The 17,664-nt window shown below is 40.5% G+C and overlaps 1 protein-coding gene across 1 annotated transcript in view; it reads right to left on the reverse strand.

The window, feature by feature from the left end:
• LOC128361637 (NLR family CARD domain-containing protein 3-like) overlaps nucleotides 1-16,404 on the reverse strand; it is a 30,606-nt gene extending 14,202 nt beyond the window's left edge. Inside the window, exons 1-8 of the mRNA XM_053322161.1 lie at nucleotides 16,098-16,404; nucleotides 15,544-15,690; nucleotides 14,033-14,137; nucleotides 13,493-13,571; nucleotides 13,103-13,331; nucleotides 11,054-12,854; nucleotides 10,770-10,943; nucleotides 3,813-3,986 (exon numbers count right to left, since the gene is read on the reverse strand). Of these exons, the coding sequence (XP_053178136.1) occupies nucleotides 3,813-3,986; nucleotides 10,770-10,943; nucleotides 11,054-12,854; nucleotides 13,103-13,331; nucleotides 13,493-13,571; nucleotides 14,033-14,137; nucleotides 15,544-15,690; nucleotides 16,098-16,186 (2,798 nt within the window). The 5' untranslated portion in view covers nucleotides 16,187-16,404. The remainder of the gene's footprint in view (nucleotides 1-3,812; nucleotides 3,987-10,769; nucleotides 10,944-11,053; nucleotides 12,855-13,102; nucleotides 13,332-13,492; nucleotides 13,572-14,032; nucleotides 14,138-15,543; nucleotides 15,691-16,097) is intronic.
• Between the last annotated feature and the right edge of the window lie 1,260 nt (nucleotides 16,405-17,664).

Consider the following 17,664-nt stretch of genomic DNA (forward strand, 5'->3'; position numbering starts at 1 on the left):
CAGTCAGCAGTAGGAGATGAGGAGAGGAGCAGGTTGACCTCAGGTCTCTACACTGAGAGCCTGAAGTAGGAGGAGCAGCTACGGAAGCCTAATGATGCTAAAAGTAAATGCTACTAAACAAACTATTCATACTGTGAGTCTGTAGTTTCAGAGTCGTGTGAAATCATTGAGAATAATATAAAATCAGTCTGACTTGACTCTTGACACTGTAAAATAAGAATAAGTAAAGAACTCATTATTCAGTATTTTAGAGAGTAATGGGTGTGAACTACAGGGGATGCAAGTATGTCCCGATCATTAAATTGCACTTCTGAATCCATAATCATGATGACATTACTCTGTTTGTAAAAGTATTAGGTTATTTAGTATAAAGTAGTAGGCTATTTAACAATTTAGGTAGATATATCAGTCATTTAAATTGACAATTGAAACTATGATATAATCCAAACTTACAATATAAATATTAGCGGCCGAAACTACAAAGCGACTCGTCCACAGCTACTTTTCCACAATATAAACTGACTATTTATTAATAACTTTTATTCATTTAATTGAAATATTGCTTATGGAAGTAATAGTTTAACTCCCTGGCTGATGACATCACCTGGCATAATTCATGTTCAGTCAATTTTGTTTTTATTTCTGTGACGGTGCAACAGCTGAGACAGCGTTCACAGCACGGCTCATTTTTACTCATTCTTTGTCTTTCTCTAAACCTTTAATTCCACTAACACTAAATAATAATCTGTGTTCCTGTTGATCTATCTCTGAGAGCGGGACCTCAGTCTGACCTTAAATGGTATTTTGGGGACGTCATTCATGTTAATTTACTATTCTCTGGAACGCGCGTTCATTTAGAACAGATGGGATTCATCATGTTTACGAAGGTCATCTACGACTGTCTCCTGGTGATACGAGTGTTTGGTGAATCAGACGTGGCACACTCGTAAATTCCACCTCACGAAAAAAGTACGACAGATTTAAGAAGAAAAATACGAACATATTATTGCATCTGGCCTAATGACTCCAATATGTATCATATATGTAAAATTGTGTTAAATGAAAGTGTTAAAATAGTGTAAAATGTTAATCTACTAAGCCGGACATTAGATGAGAGGACATTGTGTTTAAATTACTACATGTTGAAATAGACACTGAATTAATATTGACTTTGTTAATGAGCCTATGTCAACTATGAATAAAATCAAAGTGAGGTTCAATCATAGCGCAGCAAAATGTGCCTTACTTTCTGAATTATGTTTGTCTTATTTCATTTTTAACTGCTTCCAAATACGTTACACCACTTTTTCACCTGTATGCTACAATTTTAAAAGAGGAATGTTAAGTCAGTGGAGTGGTGCATTAAAACTTAAACACTGACTCAGCAGCAGTTTTCTCCCATGATGCTTCTCTCTCCTTAGCGTCTGCAGCAGTGATACTTTTTGTGAAATATATGTGATATAACTCAACGTAACGTAATATATGTGACGTAACTCAATCTTTTTTTTCTCGGTAGTAGCAAGTTTTCTTCGGGAAAATGTGAAGTAGAAACACAAAGATGTGTAATTTATGAATCATCAGTATGTGTGATGGGAGAAAGAACATTTTATATTAGAAATAATATAAAATAGGAAGTAAAGAACTCATTATTGTAGTTGCAGTATTCGTAAGGATGTTCAACTGTATCAGGTTAAAATTAAATATTTTTTAGTCATTTCGAGGCTCAAAATGAATAGTTTACATCTATTATCAAGTCAACCATCAGAGACACTTTGAGCATCTACAGACAGCATCTCATACACACTGAGAGAGCCTGGCGTACTTATAAGGAGAACAGATATGGCTCCAGAGGGAACCGAACACCCACAGCTCTGAAGATGAAGCTCAGATTCATCGAGTGGAACCACTGGTTGGCCAAAAAACACTGTGATGGACCCAACCCTAACCCTTTATAAAAGCATCACTGTGTTACTGAAGGTGTAAAAGTAGGACATAAGCAGGCAAGAAATTAGACTTTCAAAATGTTCAACTAGTATCTTGATTCTTGATTACTGTGGTGTATAAGACAGAAACTACATGGAAATGATCCTGCAACAGCTCACTTAAATGCCGTGATATGTGAGGTACATTTAGGGGCAATTTCTAAGAACTTTCAAATAATATTATCTGCTAATTATCACATGACTGTTCATTTTACAGACCGGTCCAATGAGATGTTAGAAATCTGTAAACTCATCAGTGGTGTTTAATAATTCAACAACAAAAACAAAAGAAAACAATAAAAATCTGCATAGAAAGTAATTCTCTGCTGCTGAAGGTTAGAAAGAAATGGTCTGACAAATCACATCAGCAGAGCAGAGCTGGTGACTCGGACTTGCGACACTTAAGTCGCACTACACATTGACTTCAGACTCGACTCGGACTCGAGGCTGGAGACTCGCAAATGACCATTATTTTCATGTTATTTATATTCTCATTATTTATTATCTGTCATTCGTCTTCTCTGTTTGGGAAGTGATCTCTGGCTGTGACTGAGCCCGTCTACTACTGTATACTGTATTAGAAACTCTCTGATTTCAAGACAATAGCGAGTGAAAGAAGCCCAACAGGAGTCCCTTGGATCCGTTCACGCAGTCAGCCAACAAACAGACAGCAGTGTGTGTTATCATTTACAACATTACTAAGACACAGTTATTTCTTGTTAAGGAAAATATTTGGTTGTTTTTTTTTTTTTCAGGAATGTGAAAGAGGTTTTAAAGAACCAGTTTTTCATTTTTAAGTTAGTAAGTCAAATGAGTACAACTCATAATTGACTTGCACCATTGTGGGGGTGTTTTTTCATTTATTGTTAAAATGCAAAATATTGTGTGCCTGTTATCACAATACATGATATATTTCTTTTATTGTATTTTACAGCATTGTTAAAAAAAACTCTTGTTAAAGAAAAATACAGTTATGAAATTGAATTATTTTTTCCACATCACATTGCTGTAGATTCTAGTGAAACAATCATCAATACTGTCTTATATAGAGGATTTTACAGCTTATAGAATTAGAATTTGATTTAGTGTTTGCGAGAGACTTGAAACTTGACTTGGACTTGACCCTCAAAGACTTGAGACTTGACTTGGACTCTCCCTCAAAGACTTGAGACTTGACTTGGACTTGCAAAAAATGACTTGTGAACACCTCTGCAGCAGAGACAATCCTACACAGGTTTAATGTTTATCCTCTGAAGGTTATAAATGTTTGTGTTTGTTATGTACATTGGGATCTACTCTAAAGACTCGGGTAGGGTCGGTGTTATGAGCAAATGCTTCAGCCTTCACCTTTTTGGTCAGAAACTGCTTCATTTGTTTAGTTATTTATATTTTTCCCCTTTTGGTTGACAGATGTAAGAAGCTCTTACCTGAGAGTCTTCAGTCCACAGTGTGGACTCTCCAGTCCAGCAGAAAGCTGCTTCACTCCTGAATCCTGCAGGTAGTTGTTACTCAGGTCCAGATCTCTCAGACTAGAGGACTGGGAGCTGAGAACTGAGGACAGAGCTGCACAGCTTCTCTCTGACAGGTTACAGTCAGTTAACCTGGAGACACAATGATGAACAAGACAATAAATAATCTGAGTTAAAATATTTACTCATATAATGTCTTTGGATATGCAGGATATTCTCTTCCCATTACTCGCAACAGAATACGAAACTGAATCAGAAAAAGATAAACTGAAACATTTTCATACCAAAGTGCAGAAATCCTGATGTTTAGTGGCTGTTTAGATTAGAAAAATATCTAATATTAACTGTAAGAAGCTCTTACCTGAGAGTTTCCAGTCCACAGTGTGGACTCTCCAGTCCAGCAGAAAGCTGCTTCACTCCTGAATCCTGCAGGTTGTTGTTCCTCAGGTCCAGATCTCTCAGACTAGAGGACTGGGAGCTGAGAACTGTGGACAGAGCTGCACAGCTTCTCTCTGACAGGTTACAGCCACTCAACCTGGAGACACAATGATGAACAAGACAATAAATAATCTGAGTTAGGGACTTCCGGTTGACAGCCACATGGAGTAGACGCAGTAAACTGCTGCTCCCGTTCACTTTTATTTTTTCCGTTATTCACACACCTACTTATGGCACAGTCGAAGCATCTTAACTTACTTGTGTAATTTTAACCTATATCCAACTCAATATGACGTCGAAGAGTGGTAAATCTGGGAAAAAAGACGACTCAGCAGCTAACTTAACGCTGGATGCCGTGTCTGCACTGCTAGACCAACATCGAGAGGCGCTAGCAACCGACTTCAGAGCCTCTTTTAGCTCACTGGAAAGCAAGTTTGACCAAATTCAGTCCTTCGTGGAAGACCACGGTCAACGCCTCTCCTCTCTCGAACTCTCCGCTGAAGACCTGAGCCAACGTGTTGGTGAGTTGGAAAGCGTCTGCTCTGGGCTCAGCGAAAACAATTCCAAGCTAATGGCTAAAGTGGTCGACCTCGAGGGCCGGAGCAGACGGCAAAATCTTCGCATCTTCGGCCTGACGGAGTCGACGGAAGGTGCACGCCCCACAGAATTCTTCTCCGGTATGCTCTCTGAGGTGTTTGGACGAGACACTCTCCCTTCCCCGCCTGAAATTGACCGCGCTCACCGCTCATTAGCAGCCAAGCCATCCCCAGGACAGAGGCCGCGCCCGGTGATTATACGGCTCCACCGCTTTCAAGTGAAGGAGCTTCTGATCCGCGAGGCCAGACGAAGAGGGAAGCTGGAATACCAAGGTCAACAGATCCGGATCGTGGAGGACTACTGCCCGGAGGTTTAGAGCAAACGAGCTGAATACAGGGCGGTAATGACTGAACTCTATAACCGAGGGCTCAAGCCCTCTCTGCTATACCCTGCCCGGCTCCGAATCACGCTCTCCTCCGGAGACAAGAAATGGCTGCGCTCGCCCGACGAGGCGCGGGCATATGTCGACAACCTGCCCGCTACATCCTGGTCACCAGGACCGACCTAACTGACTCTGGCAGAGCTACAAGTTCATGACCCATGTTGGAGAGCTTGCCGCCGTGGCAGCTGTGGCATTAAGTCCGTGAGTAACTGCCTCTGATGTGAACTTAACAAGCCACTCTCAAGTAAGACTATTATGCAGTTTCTTTTCTTTTTTGTTTCTTCTTCTTCTGTTTACAGACTCATATAAGAAGTTTTCAAATGGGTTTCTTCGTGCTTTTTCTTTTGACTGTGTTGTAGCAATGCTAAACATTGATCCAGGGGTGTGTGATGCACTTAAAATAGCAGCCAGGGAGCTGAAGTGAATAACGAAGAGACAGGAAGATTTTTTTTTTGGACGATGGGTGTTATAAAGAGCTTGCTGCTATGTTCTTTGGCAGCTGTCTTGTTATGGAGAGGGGGGTGGGGGTGGGGGGTAATATTGTTCTAAGAGCCCATACAAACCCTTTATCTGGTCCATGCTGCTACCTGTTAAGACGTTCACATTTCAGGACCGAGCCCTGGAGTTCTGATAACATGCTCTGCTATCAGTTTGCATCTACTACTGTTACAAAGAAATGAATAGTACTTTAAAGTTTCTAAGCTGGAATGTTAAGGGGTTGAACCACCCAGTTAAACGGAGAAGAGTGTTCTCTCACATCAAACAATTGAAAGCAGCAATTGCATTCCTGCAAGAGACACATATTCGTAATGCTGATAACAACCGCCTCATGGCGGGGTGGGTGGGGCAGCATTTTCATTCTGCTTTCCAGGCTAAGGCTAGAGGAGTGTCAATTCTTATAAACTCAAACACGACCTTTGAACCTCACAAGGTAATAGCAGATCCCTATGGTCGTTATATCATTGTCACTGGAAACCTATATAACACACCAGTGATGCTTGCCAATGTCTATGCCCCAAACATGGATGATGCAGGGTTCTTTGAGCGTTTTTTCTCCTCTCTGCCTGATCTGAGCTCACACTCGCTTATTCTTGGGGGGGATTTTAATTGCTGGCTGGACCCTGTATTAGATCGTTCGTCCACAAAACCAGCTGCCTTAAGTAAATCTGCATCATTGATCCGGTCTTTTCTATCCAATTTCGATATTTCTGATATATGGCGCTTTCTTCATCCCATCCAGAGAGAGTATTCTTTTTTCTCACATGTCCATCATACCTTCACAAGGATTGATTATTTTTTTATTGACAATCAGTTAATTCCTTCGGTCCAATCATGCGACTATCAGAGTATTGTGATATCAGACCATGCTCCAGTGGTATTGTCCATGAGCCCTCCTAATTTCCCCCAAATTAAAAGACACTGGCGTTTTAATACAACCCTATTGTCTGATAGCAAATTTGTGAAATTCATAGAGGAGCAAATATCCACCTTTCTTGAAATAAATAATTCTCCTGAAACTTCCAGCCTGATAGTGTGGGATGCTCTGAAAGCCTATCTGAGAGGTCAGATCATTTCCTACAGTGCAAACATGAAAAAGAAGGCCTCCAGAGAGAGACTGGAATTGGTCAAACAAATTAAAGAAATTGACCTACAATATGCTCAAGTTAAGAATCCTGAACTTTACAAAAAAAGAATAGAACTACAGGCTAAGTTTGACCTCCTATCTACACACTCAATTGAACGTCAATTTTTAAAGAGCAAGAGCAGATTTTACATACATGGTGACAAGACGGGTAAGATGCTGGCTAATCAATTAAGAGAAACCAAAGCAAAGCGACATATCACAGAAATTAGAATGGAAGATGGCAATTTGACCACAGATCTCTCCCAAATTAATGACACTTTCTATAACTTTTACAACAAACTCTACACTTCCGAATTCCCAAATGACAGTACTCCAATGCAGGACTTTCTAAATAATTTAAATATCCCTGTACTGTCTCCTGACGACCAGGGAAAGTTAGAGAAATCCATCACAAAGGAGGAAATAGCTATAGCTATTTCTTCTTTGAATTCTGGAAAGTCCCCTGGACCAGATGGTTTTCCTGCAGAGTTTTTTAAGTCATTCTCTTCTACACTCTCACCTCAATTGTGCACAGTGCTCTCAGACTCGCTCAAGTTAGGTAGACTCCCTGCATCACTTACTGATGCCTGTATCACACTGGCGGCCAAGAAGGGCAAGGATCCCGTTGATTGTTCTTCCTACAGACCGATCTCCTTACTAAATGTTGATGCCAAAATACTGGCTAAGGTCCTTGCGCTTAGGTTAGAGAAAATTCTACCATCAATTATATCAGAAGACCAAACAGGTTTCATAAAAAACCGCCATTCCTATTTTAATACTCGTCGTGTATTTGATATTCTTTATACAGCCTCAAATGAGACCCCTGAATGTATCTTGTCCTTAGACGCCGAAAAGGCTTTTGATCGTGTGGAGTGGAGATATTTGTTTGCGGCTCTAGAAAAATTCAACTTTGGCCAAGTCTTTATTGCATGGATAAAATTACTGTATCACCGCCCTATGGCGTCGGTGCTTACTAATTCGCAACAATCGCAACCCTTTAACCTCCTGAGAGGAACCCGACAAGGGTGTCCTTTGAGTCCATTACTTTTCAATCTGGCAATAGAACCATTAGCAATTGCGTTACGTTCCTGTAAGGATATTACAGGTATCTCGAGGAGCGGGTCTGAACATAAGGTGTCTCTTTATGCAGACGACCTTTTGGTATTCATATCAAACCCACTCGCTTCTCTACCCCACATGCTATCAATACTTGCCCAATTTGGTTACTTTTCTGGTTACAAGCTGAACTTACATAAAAGCAAACTTTTTCCTGTTAATGAAGTGGCACTTGCATTAAAATACACTAACCTCCCTTTCAAGACTGTTACAAATCAGTTTACTTACTTTGGCATTACAATCACAAGAAAACACAGCGATCTCCTGAAAAAAAATTTTCTCACCTTACTAAACCAGGTGAAACGGAGCCTAATGCAGTGGTCCCCCATGTGCATGTCCCTGGTGGGCCGAATAAATTCGGTTAAAATGAATATCCTCCCTAAATTCCTATATCTATTCCAATCCATACCGATTTTTATCCCCAAATCCTTTTTTGATTCCTTAGAAACTATAATTTCTTCCTTTTTATGGAAAGGCAAACGCCCTCGAATAAGTAAAGTCCACCTTCAAAGACCAAAGGAGGCTGTAGGCCTGGCCTTGCCCAACTTTCGTCTTTATTACTGGGCAGCCAATATACGTTGCATTGTATTTTGGTCTCACTTTTATAATCATATAGATCGTCCTTCATGGGTATTGATGGAGTTGAACTCAGCAAAAGATGTTTCCATTCCAGCACTAATTGGTTCCCCCCTACCCCTACCCCCAAACAAATCTGGTGATAATCCTGTCGTAAGACATACAGTGAGAGTGTGGGCTCAATTTAGAAAATACTTTGGCCTCTATGACCTTTCTCTTTTAAGTCCTATTCTATCTAACCACCTTTTCCAACCTTCTCTTAATGATCCCATGTTTCATGAATGGTACAGACAGGGTATCAAGTACCTTAAGGATTTGTATTTTAATGACATTTTTGTGTCTTTTGAACACCTATCTGAGAAGTATAAACTACAAAATGTTCACTTTTTCAGATACCTACAAATTAGACACTTTCTCAAATCTCAGATACCTAACTTCCCTAAGAGACCTTGTAAGGGACCAAGCTGGCTAACAAAGGAGACAAGGTGTTTTTTAAAGAATGAGGGTTTTTTATTTAACCCAAAGTTTACAAAATGATACAAAAAACAAAATAAAGTTCTGGGCCCATAAAAGAGGTCAAAATAAACAGAACTCAAATATAATCAACTTAACCCTAACAGAACAGACCTAACAAATGAACACATGGGGAACATATATACTGGCTGATCAGACCATAAATGATACAATAGGGATGACAAAACAAACAAAACCTACCAATGAAACAAATAACTACAATAATTCACCCCCCAAAAAGATTAACTCAATTATATTAACAAACCCAAAAATTCCTAACTAAATATTCAAATAAAGAGAAAATAAATCAATATAAACTAATTCCTAAATAAACAGTTCCCCCCTTAAGTAGCAGGACATTGGTACAACCCAATCAGCCCAGGCTGGTATTTAACTACTCCTTCTCCTGTTGCCCATCCTTTGTCTGGGCGTGGCCAGATGTCTCCAGGAGCAGCAACCCCAAACTGGTAACTTAAAAAAAGAACAAATTAGAACTAAAGACTTTACAAAAGTTAACTAAATGTGCGCGCTTACAAATAGAAAACTAATGTATTGCCAAATGTGAAATAAAATTAATACTTTATAAACCAAATGTGTGTTATGAAATTTTGTAATGAAAAATATGAATTAAATGATGAAAAAGAATTAATTAAATGGAAAAGAAATGTGTAAGTGTAGTGGGAGCGATACCAACTGAGTCAGTTGTGTGGCTGTGAGTGCAGCCATCACAGACCTGAATCCAGCGTTGTTGACACGTTTCTTAGTATGCACCCATCACAGAAACGCCTGATATCTCTTATCTACGGCAAGCTGGCCGCTATAAGACAAGCACCCCTTGAAAAAATTAAATTGGCCTGGGAAAAAGATCTGAATCTGGAATTGACTGACAATGAATGGGAATCAATATTGAAACAAGTTAATTCAACATCCTTCTGTGCCCAGCACTGTCTGCTACAATTTAAGGTGGTACATAGGGCCCACATATCAAAATAGAAACTTTCCCGTATGTATCCAGATTTTAGTCCACACTGTAATAAATGTAAAGGAGATGAAGCCTCACTTATTCATATGTATTGGTCATGTCCAGGTTTGGGAAAGTTCTGGAGAGAGGTTTTCCAAACTCTTTCTACAGTCCTCAATCTTGACCCTACACCTGACCCTCTGATCGCTCTCTTTGGCATTACCAGAAGAGATGATTCTCTTTTAACTCCATATAAACACCGTTCACTGTCATTTGCTTCTCTTCTTGCCAGACGGGCAGTATTACTAAGATGGAAGGATGCTGCCCCGCCCACCCATGCTCAATGGCTGGGGGACATTATGTCCTGTCTGAGCCTGGAGAAGATCCGCTACTCAGTCCATAACTCATACAAAAAAATTTTGAATGTGTGGGGACCTTTCCTCGAACACTTTCAAGGTCTTTCTTCATAATAGGGTCTCACTCTCATAATCATACCTGCTTTCACATGCCATGTAAATTTTATTCACCTCGACAACTGATTACAGATAAATTCTTTATTCTCAATTTATTCCTGCTCACCCCACTACTTCCAGCAAAGATGTGTCAATCAGCTCCAGTGTGCTAGTGTCCTGATTTAATGAGATGTATGTATGCATGTGTGTATATATATATATATATATATATATATATATATATATATTTCTTACCTTTGGGCTTTTATGTGTACCAGAATGTATGAATGTGACTAGGTATGTATATAGGATTTCATTATATGGGGAATAAGGGCTCGACAGGGTGGAAGGGGGTTGAGTTCATATTACGCTTCCACTGCTAATATTGTATACAAATGGACAGATGTACTATGTTGTGGAAAAAAGAAATAAAAAAGATGAGAAAGAAAAAGAAAAAAAAGTAATCTGAGTTAAAATATTTACTCATATAATGTCTTTGGATATGCAGGATATTCTCTTCCCATTACTCGCAACAGAATATGAAACTGAACCAGAAAAAGATAAACTGAAACATTTTCATACCAAAGTGCAGAAATCCTGATGTTTAGTGGCTGTTTAGATTATAAAAATATCTAATATTAACTGTAAGAAGCTCTTACCTGAGAGTTTCCAGTACACAGTGTGGTCTCTCTAGTCCAGCAGAAAGCTGCTTCACTCCTGAATCCTGCAGGTCGTTGTTACTCAGGTCCAGATCTCTCAGACTAGAGGACTGGGAGCTGAGAACTGAGGACAGAGCTGCACAGCTTTTCTCTGAGAGGTTACAGCCACTCAGCCTGGAAAGGAAATATAAAGAAACAGATGACAAGCAAGAACTTACTTATTTTTTAAAAGACAGAAAAATATTTAAATAATGATGAATAAATCAAACTATCTGTGTACTTACAGAACTGTTTTGGAGGCTTTGACCACTGGCAGCAGCCTCAGAAGAGCCTCCTCTGAAGCAGAGTATTTCTTCAGGTCAAACACGTCCAGATCTTTTTCTGATGACAGTAAGATGAAGACCAGAGCTGACCACTGAGCAGGAGACAGTTTATCTGTGGAGAGTCTTCCTGATCTCAGGGACTGTTGGATCTCCTCCACTAGAGAACGATCATTCAGTTCATTCAGACAGTGGAACAGATTGATGCTTCTCTCTGCAGACACATTCTCACTGAGCGTCTTCTTGATGTACTCGACTGTTTCCTGACTGGTCAGTGAACTACTTCCTGTCTGTGTCAGCAGACCTCGTAGGAGAGTCTGATTGCTCTGCAGTGAAAGACCAAGGAGGAAGCGGAGGAACAAGTCCAGGTGTCCATTTGGACTCTTTAAGGCCTCGTCCACAGCACTCTGGTAGAAACGTGTCTCTGCAGATTCTTGTTTAGTTTCAGACCACCAGGATGTTGTTTGTTGTTCTTCCAGCAGATTGACTCCAGACTTGATGAATGTCAGATGGACATGAAGAGCAGCCAGAAACTCCTGAACACTCAGATGGACGAAGCAGAATACCTTGTCCTGGTAAAGCCCTCTCTCCTCTTTAAAGACCTCTGTGAACACTCCTGAGTACACTGAGGCTGCTCTGATATCGATGCCACACTCTGTCAGGTCTGATTCATAGAAGATCAGGTTGCCTTTCTGCAGCTGCTCAAAAGCCAGTTTTCCCAGAGACTCAATCATCTTCCTGCTCTCTGGACTCCAGTGTGGATCTGTCTCAGCTCCTCCATCATACTTGACCTTCTTCAGTTTGGCCTGAACCACCAGGAAGTGGATGTACATCTCAGTCAGGGTCTTGGGCAGCTCTCCTCCCTCTCTGCTTTTCAACACATCCTCCAGAACTGTAGCAGTGATCCAGCAGAAGACTGGGATGTGGCACATGATGTGGAGGCTTTGTGATGTCTTGATGTGGGAGATGATGGTGCTGGCTTGCTCCTCATCTCTGAATCTCTTCCTGAAGTACTCCTCCTTCTGTGGGTCAGTGAACCCTCTGACCTCTGTCACCATGTCAACACACCAAGGAGGGATCTGATTGGCTGCTGCAGGTCGTGTGGTTATCCAGAGGCGAGCAGAGGGAAGCAGTTTCCCCCTGATGAGGTTTGTCAGCAGCACATCCACTGAGGTGGACTCTGTAACATCAGTCAGGTTCTTATTGTTGTGGAAGTCCAGAGGAAGTCGACACTCATCCAGACCGTCAAAGATGAACACAACCTGGAACTCTTCAAACCTGCAGATTCCTGCTTCTTTGGTTTCAGTAAAGAAGTGATGAACAAGTTCCACCAAGCTGTACTTTTTCTCTTTCAGCACATTCAGCTCTCTGAAAGTGAATGGAAATGTGAAGTGTATGTCCTGGTTGGCTTTGTCTTCAGCCCAGTCCAGAGTGAACTTCTGTGTTAAGACTGTTTTCCCAATGCCAGCCACTCCCTTTGTCATCACTGTTCTGATTGGTTCATCTCTTCCAGGTGAGGCTTTAAAGATGTCTTCTTGTCTGATTGTTGTTTCTGGTCTGTCTGGTTTCCTGGATGCTGTTTCAATCTGTCTGACCTCATGTTCATCATTGACCTCTGCAGTCCCTCCCTCTGTGATGTAGAGCGGTGTGTAGATCTGATTCAGAAGGGTTGGGTTTCCTGCTTTAGCGATCCCCTCAAACAGACACTGGAACTTCTTCTCCAGGTTAGACTTGAGTTTACGTTGACACCTGCCAGCAGGAGTTCCTGAATGAACAAACAACATGAAATCAATCAGGTGATTCTACAGTAAATTGGTAGAATGCAAACATTAAACTGCAGATGTTTATATTTTCCTCACTATGAAATCTATTCAGCTCATCAGTGGAGGACAAACAGCCTCTGATCTGATGCAGATGTGTGCAGCATATTTACAGCAGAGTTTGAAATATAAACCTCTGCCATGTTGCCTCCATTTCCTCTCCATCATGTTAAATCTGTTAAAATCCTCTTACTGCTGTGCAGACAGTCAGCCAGCTCCTCCTGCTTCATTCTCCTCAGGAAGTGCACTGTGATCTTCAGAAATGCGTCTCTGCTCTTCCTCATCTGCTCTTCCTCCTCACCGTCCAAGACTTCCTCATCCTCACTCTGACTCTCTAAGCATTCTGGGTAATCTGGACTCAGAAGCTTCTGCATCTTCTTCAGCTCGTTCTTCACAAAAGTGACGATGTTCTCCTCCAGCAGCTGGAACAGAATAATATATGAATGACACAATCAAACTAACATCATGAAGCAAACATCAGATCCATGTTGGACACACTGACAATCCACTGGTCTACAAAGTGCAGCATGGAGATGATTGTGAACACAATAGATGTAAAAGTAGTTGTTGTACATGTACAGACCATAAATACGGAGTCCAGGTGTGTTTGATGCTGCTGGGCAGACTGACCACTGGGAACCTCTGAGCTCTCCTGGTCCACTCTGTGGAGGAATCATGAAGAATGAGCTCACATTATGTCTGTCCACACAGAGACAAACACAAGCTAAAGGTCCATCAAGTGATATTTGGATGTGAACAGAGAATCATATGACTCCCTGTAGTGGTAAAGCTTTACTAGTCCTGCTGATCCCACTGAGAATCAACAGCTCAGTCTGTTTGTAGCTTTCAGCTCAGAGTCACTTTGGTTTAGTCCCAACAGCTCTCACCAACCCTCCATGAAGCTCTGCCTCCCTCACTGCACACTGCTGAAGGCAGCTACAACCAGTGTGTGGTTGTATGAGACTGGTTGTACTGGGCAGCTCCCAGTGTCAATGTGTCTGACTGTGTGAGTGTGAACGCTGCTCAGAGAACTTTGTCTGAGTCAATAAAGGTTTAAAAACAGGAGACTTGATAAGAGTCTGATGAAAACATCATTATGTTTTTATCTGTTTGAAATCCTCACCTGTGATCATCAGAGTGGCGTCCATCTTTGAAGGTATTAGGATGCTCCATAGACCAATCACTCTTCATAGACACACAGCTGGGTTCAGGTTGGTCCAGCTTCCTCCTGATAGAAACACAAGATACATTCTGCTCAGCACCCAGAACACACTGACACTAAATCTGTCAGTGATTTAATACACCTACTGTACACAACACAGTAGTATCCAGGTAGTTTCATATGAATTCACTGTTAACCTTAAACATGATTAACTGTATGAGTAGAGCTGTATTCAGTGCAGTGTGCAGCACCTGGAGGGGTGAAGCTGACACTCAGCCGAGGACACAGATGCATGAACTCCTTAAATCTCAGCTGGTGGTAAATGAGTGTTGGGTTCTTATTGTCTAAGGCTTCTCCTTCATCTACTGTCTCAGATTGAACCTCATTTGGACGTCTCTTTGGATAAAAGCATCTGCCAAATGAATTCATGTAAATAAAATGTTTGTTTGGTCTTTATTAAAGATGCTGTGATGATGAGCAGCTGTCTGGATAATTCTCTGTTCTGCAGACATTTCTGTTGACAGTCCTTCAGCCTGTTAGTGATACTATTGCTTCTCCTGCAGTTGTTTGATGTGGTTAACACACTGCTTCCTTTAGCTCATCCTGTCACAGACTAATATTAACAGTGTACTCTGAAACTGACAAGAACCCAAGCTGACCACAGCTGCTGGTCTCTGAGAAGGAAACTACCAACTTTTAATGAGCTTACAGGAGCTGAGTGATACTCAGACACATTTTGGGTGGAGGCTCATTTTAATACAGTATAGTGAATAAAAGGTTGTGGGTGTGTTTGTTTTGGGTCAGTCAGCGTGCTCGCTGGGTGGTGAAACCAGTGGCTGCAACATATCTAATAAATATCATAGAATAATGATGCAATCATTAAACACAACCAATGAAGTTTCATCTTTAATGTCCTGATGTTTTAAAGACATTTCTTGTAAACTGTGATGAGGGGCCCCGGCCCTCGTACCTACTCTAACATTCACACTGATCTGCTCTGTCCATCATCACTAGAAAATGATCATCAATCAATAGAAATGATAGTTTTAATAAAAACAGCAACAAACTGAAATGATGTAATTACCAACATTATGGATCATTATGGATCATAAATATCAATAAATGATCCAAATGTCAAATAATTCAACTGAGAACTATTTATCCTAATTGAGGTTTGAACTCATATTGTCCAATAACCTGATTTTAATACTGAGAATTATTTACTTTTAATCAGATGAACGTTGTTGTTTAAAATCAATAATAATATTTGGAGCGGTCGCTCTGAAGGACTCACAGCTGAGTTCAGGTTCAATCACCAACACTTCCCTCCAGGAGAGATTCTGGATTATTGCAGTAAAATGTTTGATTTTGCAGCAGTTTTTCTAAATTATGATCAAATCTGAAAAGTTTGATAAAAACCTTCAATAAAAACAAACTGAGTCACTTACATTTAATATTTAGTGACAGTTTACCTTGTTGCAGCCGGACGTTGTTCTTTAAAATCAATGAGTTTATCCTTTGACCGATCACTCTTCATAGACACACAGCTGGGTCCAGGTCCAGGTCCAGGTGCAGGTCCAGGTCCAGCAGAGTCTGGTCTGTGCTGCCTCCTTGTTCTTCTACACAACACACACAGAGCTTTGAGTGTGAATAATGATGGTGGAGTGATGTGAGTGGAGAACAGTGATGGACAGTTAGAGATCCTCCTGAGCTAATTAAATTAATCCCTGAAATGTGGGACCACAGTGACATCAGTAAGCAGAAAACTGCCAACATGTTCTGAGGTGTGATGGAAACTAACAGAAACAAAGATTTTACATTCTTACCTCTGATCAGCAGATTTATGTTCATCACTGAACTTCTTAGGTTCAAATATTGACCGCAGATTCTTGACAGATGGCTGACTGAGTTCATCAGAGTCTGGTCTGTGCTGCCTCCTTGTCCTTCAACACAACACACACAGAGCTTTGAGTGTGAATAATGATGGTGGAGAACAGTGATGGACAGTTAGAGATCCTCATCTCACCTCTGAGCTTTGGTCTGGCTGTCATGTTCCCCACACAGAGAGCTTTTAGAGGGAGGGACTCCCTCCTCTCTGTCCTCACTCTGATCCATGCTGCTGAAGTCACATCCACATCAGTCACACACACTTTCTACCTTCATCTGGAGAGGAAACACAGATCATCCTTTACATCATTTCTCCTGTCACATCCTAAATATCAGCTGCTCCTCCTGTGATTGGCTGTTATTCTCTGTTATATATCAGTGTGAATGCAGCCAGACAGCAGTGTGAGGCAGAGAAAGCTGCCATCAGCTGCTGTACTTCTACTATCAGTCCACTAGATGGCGCCATGAAGCTGCAGTGAAGTGAAGAGCAGCACACATGATGCATGGAGGAGGATTTACATTCACTGACAGGCAGAAGGACTGAGAGCGACTACAGAGTCTCTGCACAAAATGACTTTATGCAACAAACAGCAGCAGATTATTTGAGATGAAACAACTGTGATGGAATTTATTTCACCTCAAGCCTTCAATACAACATTTATCATTTCCCCATGATCAACATTATTTAATTAACACCTAATATTCACTTTTAATGGGTCTGTAAGTTTCCTGTAAAGGACTCTAATTAAAGTCATTATTTATATGTAACATAGAGGCTGTTATACTCATATTCTTCCAGCTCATTCATTCAAGTGTTTTACTATAAAATTGTTGTTGTTGCATTTGAGTCATTTTCTACTGAAAGCTTGTAATTCAGATGTTTACACTGTTTAATAACTCTTGATAACAGTATCTAGACCTGGAACATGCAAACAAAGACCAAAGATTACAGTTTGTACTTTGACGTGTAAAAGCAGCATGAAGGACTTCCCACAGTTCTCACATGACTTCTAGAAGCATTTGGAAGGATTCACATCATTGACTTCAGTTAAAGTACAAATAGCTTCCTGTAAACATACTCTATTACTAGTAAAAGTCCTGCATCCATCATGTACACAAGTATTATTGGAAGTAAATGTACATGAAGTATCAACAGTAAGTGAGTGTGATGCTTTAACATGTAGAGCTTTATGTTGGAGCTACTTTTAACTGTTTTATGTAGTTTCATCAATAACAGTGAGTGTTACTCTATATGCTCACTTTTATAATGATGATCATTTGATTGATGGATGTGTTTTTATTGATGCTGTGATGTTATACTGAAGACACTGATGTCTGAGGCTAACTTCACACTTTATCATATTTTATAGACGGATCATTTCTTTCAACATTTCAAATCTGAATCTTAGCTGTGGAAAAATGTAGTGGAGTAAAAAGTCAAATATCTCCTCTGTAATGTAGTGGAGAGGAAGTATAAAGTAACAGGAAAAGGAAGTACAAGTACTGCAGATTGTACTTCAGTACAGTACTGTAGTGAATGTACTATAAGTTATAAAAGCAGATGGATCCTTCCAAAAAACTCATAAAGAGTTTCAAACTAAATGAGTGAGTCTCAAACATTGGACACACAATGATGAGATCTCTTTTAAGGCTCATACTTCTCAGATTTGTCTCATAAAAGTCTCAGATTCATCTCATGTTATTCT

Source organism: Scomber japonicus, chromosome 7 (genome assembly GCF_027409825.1).
Source record: "Scomber japonicus isolate fScoJap1 chromosome 7, fScoJap1.pri, whole genome shotgun sequence".
In the NCBI taxonomy this organism is placed as follows: domain Eukaryota; kingdom Metazoa; phylum Chordata; class Actinopteri; order Scombriformes; family Scombridae; genus Scomber; species Scomber japonicus.